This window comes from Chenopodium album, chromosome 21 (genome assembly GCF_948465745.1).
Source record: "Chenopodium album chromosome 21, dcCheAlbu1.1, whole genome shotgun sequence".
NCBI classification, from domain to species: Eukaryota; Viridiplantae; Streptophyta; class Magnoliopsida; order Caryophyllales; family Amaranthaceae; genus Chenopodium; species Chenopodium album.
In genome coordinates this window covers 1,403,553-1,423,075 of record NC_137854.1, presented here as the reverse complement: position 1 = coordinate 1,423,075, position 19,523 = coordinate 1,403,553, and the positions used below count along the sequence as shown (strand labels likewise).

The 19,523-nt window shown below is 32.5% G+C and overlaps 2 protein-coding genes and 1 pseudogene across 3 annotated transcripts; 2 read left to right on the top strand and 1 right to left on the bottom strand.

Moving 5' to 3' along the window:
- Positions 1–145: 145 nt before the first annotated feature.
- LOC145602341 (large ribosomal subunit protein uL24z pseudogene) lies at positions 146–827 on the bottom strand (annotated as a pseudogene).
- A 4,576-nt stretch (positions 828–5,403) lies between these two features.
- LOC145602609 (BTB/POZ domain-containing protein At3g49900-like) lies at positions 5,404–9,434 on the top strand. Its single transcript, XM_081658790.1, has 4 exons — positions 5,404–5,609; positions 5,751–5,820; positions 7,012–7,524; positions 8,673–9,434. Exons 1-4 carry the CDS (start codon positions 5,404–5,406, stop codon positions 9,432–9,434), a joined length of 1,551 nt encoding a protein of 516 aa, XP_081514916.1.
- A 3,890-nt stretch (positions 9,435–13,324) lies between these two features.
- On the top strand, positions 13,325–18,074 carry LOC145600992 (adenylyl-sulfate kinase 3-like). 2 transcript variants are annotated; one of them, XM_081656890.1, is made up of 7 exons: positions 13,325–13,739; positions 14,523–14,663; positions 15,472–15,621; positions 15,735–15,853; positions 15,966–16,050; positions 17,407–17,453; positions 17,674–18,074. In XM_081656890.1, exons 1-7 carry the CDS (start codon positions 13,478–13,480, stop codon positions 17,770–17,772), a joined length of 903 nt encoding a protein of 300 aa, XP_081513016.1. In that variant the 5' UTR covers positions 13,325–13,477; the 3' UTR covers positions 17,773–18,074. The 2 variants fall into 2 exon arrangements, with proteins under 2 accessions (XP_081513016.1, XP_081513015.1); XM_081656889.1 differs by having other exon boundaries at positions 15,472–15,630.
- The last annotated feature ends 1,449 nt before the right edge of the window (positions 18,075–19,523 follow it).

Here is a 19,523-nt window from a genome sequence, read left to right as displayed (position 1 = left end):
GCATCAGTCGAGATTGTCACTTAAACCACACACATGACACAACCCATCAAATATATAAAATACTATAATAAATTATACCCAGTAAATCATCAAAATCAGAACCATTTCATAACAATACACCATGAAACAAAGGTAAAACTTATAATAACAGTAATAAGAACGTAGAAAATATATCGCATAAATCAGAGAAAATCGAGAGGTTCAACAAAAACCCTAATTAATCGACTAAGCAGCCATAGATTTAGATCCAAAATCTTCTTATAACATAACAATACTAAAGTTCCAAACAGAAATTAACAATAACAAAAACCAAAAGAGCAAAAACACCCTTTCATTTGAATTACCTCTCTCAAATTCTCTCAAAATGAAATTTAATCAACACTCTGCATAATATCCTCAGCACTGAACTTGGTACCCTTATCCTTATCAGCAGCAGCCCTACCCTTAGCCTTGCGATCCAACAGCGACTTCCTGTCTTTGTCCAACCTCAGCTTCGTAATCACAACCTTGGAAGGGTGGATTCCGACATTAACAGTCGATCCATTAACCTTCTCACGAGTAATCCTCTCAATGTGAATCACCCATTTCTTCCTGTAAACTTGGACAACTTTACCCTCACGACCCTTGAAGGTACCACGAACAACCTGGACTTCGTCGTCTTTGCGAACCGGCATTGATCGGACGTTGTACTTGCTGCGGAGGTCGCCGGAGAGAGGTGCGCTCATGATGACACGGCGGACGCTTGAAGGCGCCGTGAAATGGGTCTTGCGGCATTTCCGGCGAGAGCTGGAGACTCTGGGGTTGTGCTTCATCTTGGGTTTTTTCTGGGGTTAGGGTTTTCTGAAAGGGGGCGGAAAAGATGAAGAGGGTGATGAATTAGGGTTTGAGAGGGTCTTATAATAGGGAGAGTGTGAGTGTTGTTAGTGTGAACAAGGGTTTTGTTGTTGTTGGGCTGTTAATTGTTTTGGGTTTACTCGTTTTTGTTTGGGTTTATTTTTTGATAAAAGAAAATTGGATTGTGAATATTTTTTTGTTACTTTATATTGAGTTGTTGGCCCATTTGTATATTGTTAACATTTATTTTGGAGTGTTTGGGTTTTGATTATTTATCTACATTTTTTTAGGGGGATTTTTTGACCTACAATCTACATGGAACATGGTAGATTGGATGTACTTGTACATGTTTTGATTAATCCCATTGTAAAAATTGTCTTTGATGATGGTGAATTGAAAAGTGGTCTTTGTTTTGACATTTTGGCAATTAGTTGTTGGTTGTCTGCTAGTTTGATCGATTGTTTGTTATAACAACACAAAACACCTATATACGGCTATTGAAGGTAGCGTCTTGTCTTGCTTTAAGTTAAGGCAAGGCAACACATCTTAAGAAATGATAATGAGGGGTGGACCAAAAGCATGAATGAGGTGATGTTGGGCAAATGGGCACCAAGTATGTCTGTCGAGGCTTTTAATCATGAACCTATGTAAGAAGTTTGGGGGGGAGGGGTTAGGGTGTGAGTTCTGGGTGGTCGTGGTGGTTAAGGTGGTGGCCGGCCGTTTTCCGACGAGATAAGGGTGGGGCTAGGGTTTGGCGGTGGTGGGGTGGCTGGGAAAATTTTGGTTTTTTTTTTTAAAAAAAAATTTGTTTTTTTTTTAAATTTTTATGAATTAAGATAAATTGACCACATTTGGTGAATTTTTAAATTACTCGGTGGCATTTGGTGAAATATCCGTTTTTTTAAATGTGTTCTCATCCGCTTCATCTTTTGGACTAATCCCACCCATTATCATTATTGATGTATGGGTTGGTGTTACACTCTCCAAGTCTCCATTACCATCGTTGTTGATTGATAAAGTAATGATGAGCACACTTGTCATTTTTTTTACTCCATAACATGTAGTTACCAATTATTAAAGCTAATTTTTTACATCTACTAGTATATAAAACTCAATGGGGTAAAGACTGAAAGTAGTAGCAACTCTTCCATTCATCTTCAAAGAAATTACTCAAGTCTAGACTAGAGCATTAAACCATTAATCATACGTTGCATTATGCACACATATATGTGTGTGACTGTGTGAGTACGTACTGAGTAGTGTGTGATTACCTAGCTAGCTAGTTTATTACTCCATATTTTATATGCCAAAGACATAGTCAAATTGTAATCTTCAAACTTATGAAGTAATCCTTGATTAATTTGACATTTAAAATACAAAGTGATATACAGAGTTCAAGCTATATACTTGTATGTTTTTATAGTTGGCACATGTACTAGTTATTTCTTTTTTGCTAATAATGTATAGTGATCTACTAGTATTTATGTATTGCATGAATAGTTTTTTGAAAACGAACTTATGTATGCTATATATTCGTTTGAAAACGCAATAAGTAATAATAATAATAATCAAAAAAATAAAATAAAAACACCTCCACTATGCCAAATTATAATCATCTTTTAAATAGTAAAGTAGGTTGGTCAAATTTCTTTTTTAATTATGTGATAGGGAGTGTTATATTTCATAATTATGACAAAGCGTACTCACTTGACACAGATTATAATGATCCAAATCCAATCAAATTCGTGAATAATACATATTATTACTAATTTGGATACCTCTTAACCACCATATCTTATTATTATCTTCACACCCTATAAGAGGCCAGCAATATTATATGTCGTTTGAGAGCCACCTCTTACCTTCCTTCAACCAAATATTTCAAAACAGACAAAATAAACTATGTCTTTTGTTGTTGTACGTTGGATTGATGCTAAGTACATACTTTTTGATTTACAAAATATTTCTTGGTCCATAACTCATATGGTTAAACAGATGATTGTTGTCATCAATTACATAATACTAAAAGCGAATCTGAGATGACACCTGTCATGTTCTGATTAAAAATTTTCCCGCCACTTTTTTCTTTCCAATTTTTTTCTTTTTTGTACAAAATCTTCATTACTATTATTTTATATATCCTATGATATTTAACTTTCAATTTGGCAACTATATACGAAATATATTCTATATGCATATCTTTCAAATTTTTTATAATAGGTATTTTTGTATAATAAACAAACACATAATAAGGTAATATATTAGAATAATAAAATGTACTACTCCCGTACTTCGTATCATTCTACAACGTATTTTTTCTTTGAAAGTTTTTTTTGCTCTAACCAGGATTTGATACTTTAGCTATTATCATTTTTTTTATTTTTCTTTTTTTATAATACTCCATTCGTCCCCTTTTGATAGTCCCTTTATGGACATTTTTCACGGGAATTAATAAGTACAAATAAGAATAGTAAAAGTACATTGAAAAAGTAAATTGACATTGGGTATGAAAAAAAGTTGAAAGAGAGAAAGTAATAAAAGTACATAGAAAAATAAAATTTACCTAGAAAATTTAAATTTACACAAATATTGTTGCAAATTGGAGAAAATTTTGGTAAAAAATTAATATTAATGGTTGTTGGAAAAAGCAAATGGGGTGAACATTTTGGGACTAAAATTTGCCCATAAGAGACTATCATTTGGGGACGGAAGGAGTAATAACATTACAATTCAATAACTATAAACACAAATATAAAACAAAATGAAAAAATCATGATTATTAAATATTATAAAAATTAGTCAATTAAATTTGTAAAACATTGTGCCAGTTATAGTATGCTACTCCGTATAAAATATTGTGCCGGTCAAAACATGCCAACAAAATAGGGACATATGGACATATAATTACATTGCACGGGTTATAATTATAAATTGCATTCTCATGTAAAACACTATAATCATTAAATTTTTGTGTTTTTTTAATGTTTAATAATCAATAACTTTTGATAACAATATAATATTAATTCAAGTTTTTTTTTTTTTTTGAAAAGAAATTCAAGTATTTGTTTCAATTAAAAATATTGTTTTTTTTTATGGAAAAAAAAATTATTGTTGTATTAACATTATAATTCACTGATTCATAATTTGATTAAGTAAAAACCGTGTGTTGCACGGGATTTAAACTAGTATTATATAAATGAATTTGATTAATGAGCAGTATGACTCTATTAAAACAAATTAACCTTCTTTTTACTCCTAATATTAATAAAAACAAGGATATATTGGCTAATACGGATTATGAGTTTATGACTCTATTATAACAAAGATAGACTGATTAACTTGTAGTAGACCATGTTTGTAGTGATAAAAAATATGGACTTATAACCTATTATGATATATAAGTACTTATATTATTAAATTAGATAATGGATTATGATTCTTATAACCTATTATGATAAACAAGTTCTTGCCAATTTTTCCATTAGATTTTGTATTTTTTTTAAAAAAAAAAAATTTGGTGGTCAAACAATTAATAGGCAATGTTAAGTTGATGGCTGTTGAGCCATATCTTTTCACCCAAAATTAAAAATTAATTAATCAACTGGAAAGGCCTCTTCTCAATAGCATGTGTTAGAATTATTTGGTCAACAGTTGGTTAATAAACACATGAACACCTAATATCCAACAATTGATCAATTTTTTGAAACATCATTGCGTAAAACCAATAAAATTATTCGAGAATGCTAGGAAGTCCATTAAGGCAAAAATAATTAACTAGTCATTAGATTTCCTATGACACCGATGTTTATTAAAATATCAAAAGTCTTTCTCATGCATTTAAGTATGTATAATGTTAGAGAAAGGATTAGACAATGACAACAATTAATTTATTTTAACAACGAATAAAAAGACAACTTTTACAATATACTTGTATTAATGAAACCACGAAGAATTTCAGCCATATGAGTCACAATATCTAATCGAACATAGAAAATTAAAATAATTAAACTCTCTGCAAACTACAAAGTCCAAAACAATAATGGTTAACCAGGAATGATGAAGCTCTCTCCAAATCAATTTGTTTTTAGCATTTCTTCTCACCAAACCAAGTCTGAAACTACCAACCTTAGAGAAATTTCGTGTCATATGATCCCCACAAAATAATAACAATACTTCAACTCATATCATATTATTATGTACTGTATATATTATGTTTATTTATTTCTATAATAATAATTTTCAAAATCTAATATTTTTATATTATTACCAATAAAATGAAAAAGATCCAATGCATTAAATACTCTCACAATACAAGCAGTAGGGAAATGACAATAAATACCCTTTCCAACCAAATTCTATATATAACAGGCAAATAATTTATCACCCTACCCAAAACTTCTGCACTATTTTACTGCTTTACAATTATTATTAGGCCCATTTCCAGACCTTCCTACACCAACAGAAAATACCTTACAATTATTTTCACTATTTTTTTCCCTTCTTTTTTTTTTTCATCATTTCATATATTTATATTTTATTTTCTACTATACCCTTTTTAATCTCAATTCAATGTTTACAACTACTTGTCATGAAAGAGAAGTAGAAGAAAATATGAAGGTGGGTTGGAGAAATTTAGGGGTTGCTTCAGAGACTATCTTTGAAGATGAAGACGAACACAAACACGAAACCGAAGATGATGAGGATGAATTAGAGTCTCTTGGTTCACCTCCTCTTTCTTCCCCTTCTTCTCCTCTTCAGTCTGGTGTTGATGCTTGGTATGTTTTATTATTTTACGCCAATTATATACTGAACAATTTGTACTTTATATTAATTTTGTTATACATATACGAAGTATTTGTGATATGTTTATCCATTTCTTTAATTTATGTAATTTATTTTTTCGTTTTTTAATTAAGGACGGAAGCAACGGGAAGGAAACCAGACGTTAAGATACTCGTACGAGGCGTGTGTTTTCACTTGCACAAGGTATGTACTGTACGTTTGCCCTTCCTTAGAGATTTCTTCATATTTAATATTTGGCTTAATTATAATTAATATGACCTTAAAAGTCTGAAACTGATATCATTAATTTTAATTAAAAGTTATGTCGTAAATTTAATATTAATACTATTTATGAGATTAAACTTAATTTTTCCAAAATTCATACTATGTTCATTAGCCCTTTGTAAATCTCAAGTTACTAAATTAGCAACGTCTATCTTAGGTTGTTGTTTTCACATTATAATGAGAATTTTGCTAATATGTTATGTCATAGTTAAGATTATATACTTAATTAAAGAATTGTATTAATGTAAATTTGTAATTTTATATGTGAACCCAAGAGATTAAGGAAGAAGGGCAAAAAAAAAACAAGAATAAAATAAAGAGTAGAAAATGTATGATGTTGACAATATGAAAGGATTAGCAAATATAGAAAATTGTCTCATTAAGTGTCATTACCAAAGCTGTTATAATCTGTTGACATTTTTGAGAATTCAGAACCATATTTGTCTTTCATTATGTTCTCATTATCTTTAAGTAATCATTTGTTTGCATGTAAGGTCAATTCATTATTACATTGATTCATATCTTTAGAGTATCAAATATCCAAAAGCAATTTCATTTTGTTACCTAATGTATGTGAAATAATATCTAAGATTTCTAATTACGCCTTAAACACAAAGCTTATAGCCTTATAATAAGTTTCGCGAACTAGTTAATTACAATGTTGCATCACATGACCATATATATAGAAATTAGAAACTATGAAATAAATGTTATGAACCCAATTACTAGGGTTTGTATTGTTAACTTTGATTTGATTTAAGATTTCACACAATAAAAATTACGGTCAAACTTTAAGAAGGAATGGTGCAATTAAAATACGGAGAAAGCATAATAGCATATATATGCAACAATTTACAAATGCAATCATGTATGAATAGGAGTATAGGGCTATAGGAGATAGAACCGATATTTGTTCCTGATTCGGGAAATTGATCGATCATTTGATGAATTATTACATGGAAAACAAAACATAAACAATAAAGGGCCAAAAAAATAGTGAAAACCAATGTACTTTCAAGCAATAAATGCAAATGAAAAATCATTATCAATGAAATAAATACAAATTCAGTACGTATATTAAAGTACTTATGTTATTTGTATTTGTAACAGGATGTTTTAGTTTCAAAAAGTGGTTACTTTAAGCGCCATTTAACAAGGGTTTCAGAATTCACTCTTTCTCCACCGTTAAAAGTTACGGCAGACACTTTCAAACAAGTTGCCGATTTCTGTTACAGCAATTACGCCGTTATAACACCGTCCAATCTCGTTGCTCTTCGTATAACGGCCCAACTCCTCGAAATGGACGGCATTGTAGGGGAAGAAAGTCTCCGTGAGTTAACGGAGTCTTACTTCCGTGAAGTGGTTATTGTAAATAGAACATTAATATGTAACGTTTTTCGTTCGAGTTTGTCGTTGCTTCCAGAGGCAGAGCAATCGGCGTTTCTTCCTAGTAGATGTATTGAAGCGTTGTTGGATGACGGCGAGGGAGATGGAGCTGTTAGTTGTGCTGATGGACTTAAGACGGTTTCGCCTGAAGGGATCAAAGTGATTGTAGACTCTATGCAGGGGAGATATACAGCTAGTCATGATCTTCTCTATAGAGTCATCGATGTTTATTTTCTGGTAAGTTTTCTTATACATTTCACCACTTTATATACTCGTGTTTTATTCACAAGTGTGACAATAATAGAATAATTAACAATGTTGGATATATGCAAACTTAAGGTCACGTGTTTAAGACTTGTAATGAGGGTGTCATGTGATAAGTAGGGCTATACGGGGTAATTGAACGTTTTTAAATGGATTGTATATAAGACAATTGACAAAGTTTTTGTTGAAACATAATTGACTTGATTGAGAAGTTGAAAGAATTCGATATACTGTTTTGTTTTTAATTACTAGTGAAGTACTAGAGTAGACAAAATAGCATAAATGAAAGATGTACATTAGTACTATATTATTGTTAACAGAGCATGAGAAACTTCTAGGAATGACACTTCTATGGTGTACAACAACTATTGAACATGACACAAATAACTGAATAAGTTGTACATTGTCCATCGTTTATCTTGTGTACAAATATAGATTAAAATTTGGAGAGAATTGGAAAGTAGGAAATTGGCTAAAGCGAAACAAGAAATAATATAACTGAATGTATATATGCATTTTACCTTTCATCCAATAAACCAAAAGTTGTACGTGTTTCATAAGAGCTCTTTAAAATCTCAACTTTCAATCCAAATCCAAATTTCAACGTAGGTAATTGTTTTTAGGGAAAAAAAAATTTGCATTATATTGATGATCATTTTTATCGGGGTATTTTTTTTTATTCCCCTTTTATGTGTTTCTATATGATTGTGATGTGATGTTTGTTTGCAAATTTTCAAAATTCAAAGTGTACTATTTACACATGCAATTTCATTAATTACCAAGTTTGACAATACAGTACCTATGACGATGACATATAGATGAGTCGGTTGAACACTAGTACACTACTACTGATAAGAATTATTGAGAATATACGAAAATATATACTTCCTCCGTTTCTTTATAGTTGCAACACTTCCCTAAAATAGAAATGTCATAATGGTTGCAACATACTATAAAAAGAAGGTTTTAGTGGTGAAATATGTACGGTACTTTATTTGCAATTATAAAGAAACGGAGAAAATATTTGACATGTCTATTCTCTAATCATGCATCCATGCATTTTCTTCATATCTTCATCATGTAAATTAAATAAAACTAATCATTACATACATTATACACAGGTATACAATGGAAAAATGTCAGAAGATCAGAAGACACAAATAACAAGCTGCATAGATTGCAGCATTCTATCTCCAGCCCTTCTAATGCACGCCGTACAAAACCCACGTATGCCTCTCCGTTTCATAGTCCAAGCTATGCTTATTGAACAACTCAACACACATCGTTCTCTTTTCTCCGTCCTTAACCCTAACACAACCACGAATCCCCTACAACACTCCCAATATGACCCACGGACCGACTCCCCGGCCACCCTAGGAGCAATCCTAGAGAGGGATGCAGCCCTACGCCAAGTCACACAACTACGATCAGCTATTGATACTACGTGTTCAAGGATACAAAGCCTAGAGAAGGAATTATGTAGCATGAAGAAGCTTCTTATGGAGTCTGAAAGAGATCAACAAAAGGGTGGTAGTAGTGCTTCATTGATGGATGATCAAAGGAGGACTTCGAGTTGTCGTTTTGATAACAAAAATAAGGTGGAGAGAGGAGAAAGAGGGTCGATTTCTTTGAGTTTTTTGAGGTTCGGAGGGAGTAATAATAATAATAATGGTGAATTTTGTGATATGAATATGGGATCATCTTCGTGTTTGGATGATAATAATAGTGATGAGATTAATAATAAGGTTGTGAAGAGGAATTTAGGGCAGAGGTTAATTAGGGGTTTAAGAAATGCTTTTGGTGTTTCTAATAGTAATTCTAAGGTTAAGGACAGTGGGAGATTTGATGGAGGAGTAAGAAGAGGAAGAGTTCTTAATAACTAGCTAGTATTAGACTGATTTAATTGAAGGATCTTTGATTTATTTGGATTAATTGTGTTAATTACTTTGTTTGTTTGTAGTATAAAAAACAAGCTTTTAGGGGAAGAAATGTAAGTACAATGATAAATATGAGTGTGTTTTGCTTTGATTTAAAACTTACAACTTTCGTCTTGTCTTGTTGCATCGTTTGTATATACGTCTAAATGTGTATTAAATTTCAGAGAATACAATAACTCTTCTATCTCATAATCTGGTGTATTTTTTCTCTTTCTCCAAAACTATGCATCTTAAAACACATCATATACTACCTCCGTTACAGGTTATGTGCAACGGTTTGACATAAAACAGAGAGGGAAAATGTCTAATCGTTGCACATAACCTGTAACGGAGGTAATAGATACCGTATAACATTATGATGTGAAGCATTTGAGATCATCTATTTATTTAGCCGATTGTTTGACAGAAACCTCCAACTATAATTGGGCCTGACAGCAGTGGTCCAAATTTTCCAAGTTAAAACAGAATGCTAGCCCAAATCAATATTACGATGTTGGGCTTTAGAATTTTGAGCAATCAAGCCTCGCATATAATTCGTCCAGCTTGAGGTTCGGATTGATAAATGAACTTTGCATCTTCATTGATGATATCATTTTTAAGTAAAGCTACATGCCTATATTATACAATTCGGATTGAACTAAATAAAGGGGAAAATAGAGTAATAAGAAATGCTTCCTCCAATAACATTCTTAAATTTGTTATTAGTCATCTTATACTATTATTTTGTTTTTGTGACTTACTTTTAAATGCAAATAAACAAAATCTAAAGTACATAATCATACCTAAATTAAAAATAAACACACTTTACACACTAGCTAGTTTGAAGCTAAATTGTGTCTATAATGAAGATGCATGCTTCACTACTAAGATGAAGTTTTATCTCATTATTAAGAGAGTAGAACACAAAATGAGACAAATAACATCAATATAACAATATCTTACCGTATTTTTTTAATTATTGAAGCATTTGTTTTGGCAAATCCAATATGAATTGAATTTTCAATACAAATGCATGGAGATTTATTTCTCTCGCGTTCAATTATATCTCTCGATTTGTCTTTGCGTTTACGTAGGGTTTTGCTTGTCTAAAATATTTATTTCAGCTCATAAAATATTCATTTCAGCTCTATTCAGTTCAGTTCAGTTCAGCTCCAATCAGTTCAATTCAGTAAATGTGAACAAGCCCTAAATCAAACAAATAATGTACATAATTTTATGATTCATGTGATCTATGCTTATTCAGTTCAGTTCAGCTCCAATCAGTTCAGTTCAGTTCAATTCAGCTCAATTAGTTCAGTTTAGTAAATGTAAACAGGCCCTAAATCAACAAATAATGTACATAATTTCATGATTCATGTGATCTATGCTTATTTGATCCAAAAATTATATTTCTTCAATCTCATGACTCATGCATTTTGGGGTTTTTATTTTATTTTATTTTTGTTTTTTTTTTTAAAAAAAAAAAACTTCAACAATTTTCTACGATTAATTCATCAAAGTTTTGTTTGTCCCATATAAATATGGTTTCAGATAAAAGTGGGGACACCACTAAATAACAATCATGCAATTATCCAACTGATAAGTGGAAAAATATGCAGAATACACTATAACAATTTCAATAATCTACAATTCAATAATCCCTATAATGACGTAACGTACATGCTTGCTTAATGCTCGTGTTTTGTGTAATCAACAATTTTGAATTTTCACTGTAATCTCATCCATATACGTGATTTGATGCTTCCCACTGTTTACTCCATCATCGTTCAATAACATAAATTCAGTATTGTAAATGAATGAACTTAAAAGCAAAATGTTGTATGTGTAAGATTATGATAAACGGGCCTGGGCCACATCCGACACAACTATCCACTTTACACGACCAAGGAGGTTCTAACTCAAAACCATATATATGGCAATGAGGGGACTAGCCCCTTAACCTTATAAAGTGGACACAACATTCTTATTTCTTCAACGTGGGATACACATCCCATTACAAACTCAAACTTATAAACTCAACCAATGTGGGACAACACACCACTCACATGTGGGTTTACTCATGGGCTTAACAGATTATAAAGAATTGAAACTTTGAAAGTAATTGATATGAGTGTTATAAACAAAGTCTTATTATCCATATAAGGCTGATCATCACATCCTTTTCTTAATGTTGACTGTTTATCATAAAATTATGATCTGTAGCTAGCAAAGATTATATAAATACGTAACGAAGTATAGCGTATAAGTTTTCTTTTTCATGCATTCCTATCTGTTGATCTAAAGAATATGACCCATCCATTTTTCATTAATACTGGTAATAAATTGGAGAGGTTCCCAACTCCAATAAAACAACTCACAAGCTTAACAGTGGCATTTGAAGTCTGCATTTGACATCATTTATGAGATTTAATTTGTCAATCAAATATTAAATATTTTCCATCATTATTAATTGTTAACCAATTCCTAACTAGTCATATTTAAAAAATATTTTTCACATGAGGGTTTATAACAAATGATCAAGGGTTGCGTGGAAATAATTTTAAAGTTCAATAGATTTCCTACCCCTTTTAAAAGTTTGAGACGACTATTATAAAAAGTGTTTGGACAATTATATCATCTAATATACTCCCTCCGTTCCTGAAAAAACGACCTATTTAGCATAATTTTAGTCCCAAAAAGAATGACCCATTTGCATTAAAACACCCATCAATTTGCAACAATATTTGTGCAAAATTTGTTTCCCCATACTAAAATTTGATTTTCTATGTAATTTTATTACTTCCTCTCTCTATTTTTTTACAAACCCCATGTAAATTTATATTTTCAATATACTTTATTTTTTTTTATCTAACTTTCTTAATACCCGCGTAATCAACCCAAATGGGTCGTTCTTTCGGAGACAGAGGGAGTATTTATTATTTATTTTACCCTCATTAATGTTTCTTTTAGCTTTTGTGTGGACATTTATATCCTTAAACATTTTTGTTTACATATTTCCATTCATTAAGCTACCAAACCAAAAGAGCTTCAAAGACATGGCTAACTATGACGTGCACGTTAGCTGTCCTAGTTATGACAAATAGTACAAAATGAAAGGTTGGAAGAATTTTGTAATCGTGGAAAACGAGCTCTATATCTATAAATAATGTACACGTTTTTATTTAGTTGACACGTTTTAACTTTAGCACTATTCACACACCTCCCTTTGACCGTGTTTTGTGCTTTGTATGTAATGAAAAATATAGTTATGTGGGATCTTGTTAGATTCGTCACGTTATACACTTTCAAAATATCAACTTTTCATACTCCCTCCGTGTTTTTTTAAGTGATACATTTTCCATTTCCAGCCGTGTTTTTTTAAGTGATACATTTCCTTTTTTGGCAAAACAATACATTAAAAAATTATATCTCTCTCCTCTCATGGTCCCCACCCAAACCCACTACTACTTTTTTATTATATCTTTCCTCTCACGTTTATTACTTTTCAATAAACTATTAACCTCACTATCTTTCTTTAACAATATTTTAATACTCCACTACCCCACTTACCTCTTATTTTATTTAAGTCAATTAAATTGCCTAAAACTATGTGCCGGTCAATATGTATCACTTAAAAAAACACGGAGGGAGTAATTTTTGCTTATCGATAATTACAAAAATTAATGATTGTATAAGTGCATTGGTAAACGTAACTAAAGAAACGTGTCAACTAAAAAGAAACAGAGAAAATACGAAAGTACTGGTTGTAATCTTTAATACGTTGTTAAAAGAAAAAAAAATCTTTAATAAATAAATGTATGTTGTGATTATTTATAAAATGGGTGCGTGACAAATAATTTCCCGCCAGCCGTTTTCCCCTCAATTCTCTCTCTCACTCTCTCTCTCATCGCTCGTACCAAATCAATGCTTTGATTGGATTTCCTATTTTGTCGGCACTTTTCAATCCTTCGATCTATCCGCCGATAAATTAGGGAGTGAGTGTCAGAGAAATGACGGTGGCATTCAAACTGCTGCCGTCGTTGATCGGAAATGTATCGCCGGAAAACGTTTCTTCGCCGGAATTAGGGTTTCCGATTTATTCGGGTCGTAATAGGATCCGATTTGGTAGTCATTTTGATAAACGAAAATCGAAAATTGGGCAAAAATTAAAGCTGGTCAAAGCGGTGGGGAGATTAGATGAAACGTCGTCGTTCAATGACGTTAATGGTCAAGCAGATTGTCACTGTACCAACGGTTTTCCTAACGGAAATGGTAACTTATTTTTTCTCCAATTTTTATTTTTATTTTTATTTTTACTTTTGAATATATATTCCAGAATTTTAGTGATTCGTTTGGAAATTACTCTGTATAAAAAGGAAAAATTGAATTTTGTTTGACTTCCTCAATCTTTGGCAAATAAATTTATCTTTTTTGAGTTTTTCCTCTACTGCTTGTCAATTAAGCGAAATTGGATTTGGGTTAGTTTTTATCATTTCTTTGTTTATAGTTTTTGGATTAATTGTAATTTAATCATATTGATTTTTATATTGGTGTTTCAATCTGATTTTTTTGATGTATCTGATATAGGAAATTAGTTGATGAGCTTAAATCTTGTCGTATTTTTAGATGGGTTTTTCTGTTTGCAATCTAATTTTTCTGGTCAACATTAAATTATTGCAAAGTTTTCGTTTTTATTATGTTTCTAGAATATATTCGAGATCTTTGTTATAACATGAATTGAATTTCATTCACCAATTAATAAAAAAATTATGAGTTTACTGTATCATATTTTCCAGATTCAATTTTTATGTGATTTGGGTCGATTATTGATGTTTTTTATGAGATTATATTGTGGACCTAGTTAGTTTGAGTATGCTGTTACAAAAGGGTTTTTATGGTTCAACACTGTATAGATCAACCTAAGCAAGTAGTGTATTTCTTTCATCGCCTCAATGTAGACTGTAATGCCTATATACTACTCGTATATATTGATTCGATTAATTGGATGAATTACGAGTTAATGATTAGAGGAACTGATAAGAGGTTACTGACTAGGTACCTTTCGAAAGCAGATGTCAACAATTGAAAAATCTACCAACATATTGTGGCATGAATGCTCGGTCAACAAACACGATAGGGAACGATTACTACAACAAAAAGGCTGTGTCATCTGGATAACTGGTCTCAGTGGTTCAGGTTCGCTTATGTTATTGACACTTATAATATTGGCGCAATTTTATTTGTACGTTTGTATTATTTGCACCACATGTATTGAGTTGTTAGTCTTTAATATCTGGACCTCCCTAACCTCTCCATGATAAAAACCTGTTTGAGGTGATGGTTGTTTATTTTCATTGATTCACCTAACCATCACTGAACAGTGAACACTTTTGTTTGTTCATGTTAATGTGTTACCCTACAAAAGGTAGATTAATAGTATGAGTTAATTAAGCAGTAAAAACGATGGATTTTAGTTATCCTTAGTTAATTTTTTGGATAAACTATTGAGAAATGAATCCTAATCGCTCGGTGTTGTTTTGCTCTGCTGTGCTGGAATTAACTTGGTGGTTCTAGTTACAACATATTAATTGCTATCTGATTGTTTGGTCTTTTATGGAAGCTGTAAATCACCATTACTCAATTTTACTGCACTTCTGACCTCTGTCTGCAGTCTTTGTACCCTTCTATTTTGAAAGTTGCAATCTTGTACCTATTAGCAAAATGACAATTTTATGCCATCTTTTTTCTTTGAATCAATGAATCTAATTTGAGTAATTTGGATTCATAGTCCATAGACTCCATACTTAAGTGATGCTTAACAACAATTTCTCCATGGTGATGTCGAATTTATGATTTTATGGTGTATAATCCACGTTTTTTTTTTTAAAACTCTATAGACCTTCCTTTTTGAAGACAACTATAGACCTTCCTCATTTCTGAAAAGTTGTTATATTGTTGTTTGATTCTTCCTTGTTCTGAGTTCTGACTTCATATTTTGTCACAGGGAAGAGCACATTAGCTTGTGCATTGAGTCATAGCTTGCACTCAAGGGGAAAGTTAAGTTATGTCCTTGATGGTGATAATGTTAGGCATGGTTTAAACAGGAATTTAAGCTTTGGAGCGGAAGATCGAGCAGAAAATATTAGAAGAGTTGGTGGGAGCTGTATTAATTTTCTTTGTTCCAAAAATTGTTTTTATTCCCCTTTTTTTTTTTTTTTTTTTTTTTTTTTTTTTTTTTTTATCATAACTAAGTTATTATGCTTCCAGGTGAGGTAGCCAAGCTTCTTGCTGATGCTGGTATCATCTGCATTGCTAGTTTGATATCTCCTTATAGAAAGGACAGAGATGCTTGTCGCGCCCTATTACCGAAGGGGGACTTCATTGAGGTATTTCTTCTCCTTTATTGGTACTTTCTGTTCTTGCTGTCTTTGATTGTCTTAAAAAGATAAAGAAAGGCTATACTCTTATTTATATAATGACTCAGCTATCAACTCACAGGTTTTTATGGATGTTCCACTTCAACTTTGTGAAGCCAGGGACCCAAAGGGCCTGTACAAGTTGGCACGAGCTGGAAAAATAAAAGGTACTTTCTGTAGTGTGTTTTAATTGGTGTGCTTTGATGTTTGTCTCACTGCTTGCCATCGTTCTTGTTTGATTCTCTTTTGACCAAAGCTAGATGAAAGTCAATGGACTAAAAGATTTTATGTTAAGTTAGTAGATGAGAACCTATCTGGGTGTTTCAGAGGTGTTCATTGAGTGTCTGAGTCTTATGAGGATATGTATCATTTCGATTGCTGATTTGAAGCAAGAGCTTTACTGATCAGAGGGTTAGGCCTAAAGTTAGATATGGTTGTTGATATGAGTCTTGGGGAAAACTATCAAAAACGTACTTATATTTTCAGGTAGTTATATTTCACTAAATAAAAGAACAGGTATTATCGAAAGAGGCCAAGTAGTCAATGGAAAGTTAAGATTTTTATTTGAAAATACCCGCGGCGGCGGGGGTAGTAAACATATGCTAATTCAATAATAATCAACATCAGTATGCCTGGATTGATTAATGAACTAAAGCCAATAATTAACCCTCACACCTTGGAAACTAATTTAAAGTCTGAGACACCCATAATATGTCCAATAATAATCAAAGTTCACTTGTAAAATTCCACTTTAAGAGTAAGGTAAAACCAAGAGAGTTCCTAAAAAAACTGTAAAGATAGCCATCTGGAGTCTTAATCTGCATTAGTGGTAAACTGGTAACAAGTAAGGATTGAATTGCTAACAGAAGTTCCAGAATGGGTAAAGGCATTAAAGCCATTACCTAGATGAGTGTTGGTCAGTTGTACTAATCCTGGAATGGAGTAAAGTACCTTGTGCAAGGATGCATGGTAAGGGTCAAGTTCAGTTAGCTTCTGTTCTACGCCGAAACTTATCATACTTAAACTCAATTCAAGTTCATATACTAGTTCCGGCTTTTTTTGTACTCGAGTGGCAATAAAAAGGATAAAGCCTGATATGTTTATTTCTATGAATATTTGGAATATTTGGATTAGGTGGATATAGTTTAGGTGATCTGGTTTTGCTAGCTTTTGACCAGGCTCCGGCAAATCCTGATTTCAGCCTGTATAGTCAAGCTGAAGTTTGGAATAATTAGCTAATCAAACTAAACTGAGCAATTATTCTTTAATTGTCCATGAATTGCTCTACCTGCAGCCCCTGGAATGTTTTGTTTCCTGTCTTCTTTCTGTGCCATGATTGTTATCTAGAGAACATGATATGATCAATGCCTTCGTCTCCTCTGTTTTCTTGAAATTACAGTTGCCATTGACTCTCCTCTTTGATTTCTTTTGGCAAGTCTGTAACTGTAAGGCAATGGCACATAGCTGTTTCCTTTTGATATTGTTGTTTTGATGGAATGAACTCCACTGTGCATAACTTTCAGATTTCACCGGGATAGATGATCCTTATGAACGACCTCTAAATTGCGAGGTACAATCTCTTTGTTATACTTTGTTCTAAATATCTCGACAGTGCATTAATGCTTATTTATTCAAGGCCCTGATCTCATTCGAGTTTTTCTGCTGACCAAGCACATCAGCTTACAGTTACCTTAATCAGATAGACATCTTTGTTTGTTTTCTTTGTTCACAAGTCCTATACAAGGTCATGGTCTTCATTCTATATGAAATTTTGAACACTAATTTTGCAGATCGTCTTAGAGCAGAAGCCAGATACTTGCTCTTCTCCATGTGAAATGGCCGAAACTGTAGTATCGTATTTGGAAGGTCATGGATACTTGCAGGCCTAATGCAATCGTTGTGTCCTGGTGCTAGACCTCTGTACCTGTCTATATCAGAAGTAAACCTCTTTGCCCCCGATTTTTGAAATGTCAAATTGGAAACTACTCGTTTCCCACACCCTGTAATTTTAGGCAAGTTCTTTATTCTCGTCCTGTCAAATTGGAAACTACTCGTTTCCCACACCCTGTAATTTATTTGGTTGTGTTATAATCTCTTGTAGCATGAGATTATAACAGAGAATCAATACTTTCTGTATGTATGGACGCATCACACATGAAATAAAGAATTTATTTGTGGTTAGATTATGTAACGTTCCGTGTGTTATTGTATCCATATAATAAACGCTTAAATATCATTAGTGAGCTGCACACATGAAAATGCTGATAAAATTGTATTTACTTTGGACTCCAAAATCAGCAATAAAGATGCTAACAGTTTACTAACTGCATTACAATTGTACGAGTGAATAAATGAGTAACAATCTGTATTGAGCTGGGAAGGGTGTAACAATAATTTTTAGTCATGCTGAAGGAGCAAAATGACCAAAATTCTTCTGCCATGCATAGAACTATCACATGAAGAAAATTCTATTTGCTAAATTAGATAGACAAACTAATTGGTTGACCGCCGGAGTCATTTTCTGTTACTTTTTACTTCAGGCTCTGCCGGAAACCTTACAGCGGGCGAAAAAGAGTTACATTTTGCTGCACAGACATGCAGAATTGCAGAGGATCATATGAAGGCATAACTCAGCTCCCCTCTAGTCTGAAGCGAAAAGAAACAGAAAATGAGCCCCATAGTCATGTATCTTGCACCTGAGCTTACAGCTTCAAACACTGCAGAAAACCTCCGTTCTTGTAGCCCCCACAGTGTGTTCATGCAGTAACCTAGACCTCCGAACACACTCGACAGGAAGATCGCCATTTCACACGATGAGAGACTTAAAAGAGATAGAGAGATGTAGAAGATGAGGATGATCTGTTGGACAGCTTGAATCTCAAGCTGAATGTGGCTTTTTCCTGTGAGTTTTTTCACCTAAAATGAGGTTGAAGACACAAAAAAGTCGGAATTATTTATAGTTAGATTAGTAACACACTATCACTCCACTAAAGAAAAAGCCTTTGGTCTGCCGTAATAATATAATTGTTAGGAGCATATTATCTTGAAAAAATTTGTTATTTAGCAATTTCTATGTTCCAAAGAAAGTGACTTTAAATTGAGAGATGGGACCATCTGTTTCTTTATCATTAAAATCTGCAAAATTCATGTTAAAAAAAAACTGCTAACTTGACTTCAGAAATGCAATGCCACATGCTTTGTTTTGTGCTCCTTCAGTTTTTTTTGTTTGATTTTCTTCGGATTAATCAACACCTAGGTTCATTCTACAATAATAATTAAACGTTTTTGTATTTTCTTTCCCGGAAATATTCAGCTCTTTATTTTGAAAGTCCTTGTCAGAATGTCAGTTTAATTATTTACCTCTAATGGAAAATTGGAAATATTCTTTTGTTGCGAACTGATCATGTTAGGTTAGATTATTGTACGGAGTACATAAATAAAAGTACATAAATAAACAACAATTTTTAAAAGTTTTTTTATAAATTTTTTTTTAAAAAACCCATAATTGATCCTGTTGATTGATAGCGCAACTGTGCAAGGCAACGCAAGCCCAAGCCGTGAAGCCAAGACATCCCAAGGCATGATAGATTGATAGCAAAGGGTAGGCGGTGGCCGGTGGCCGGTGGGTGGTTGGCCAAAG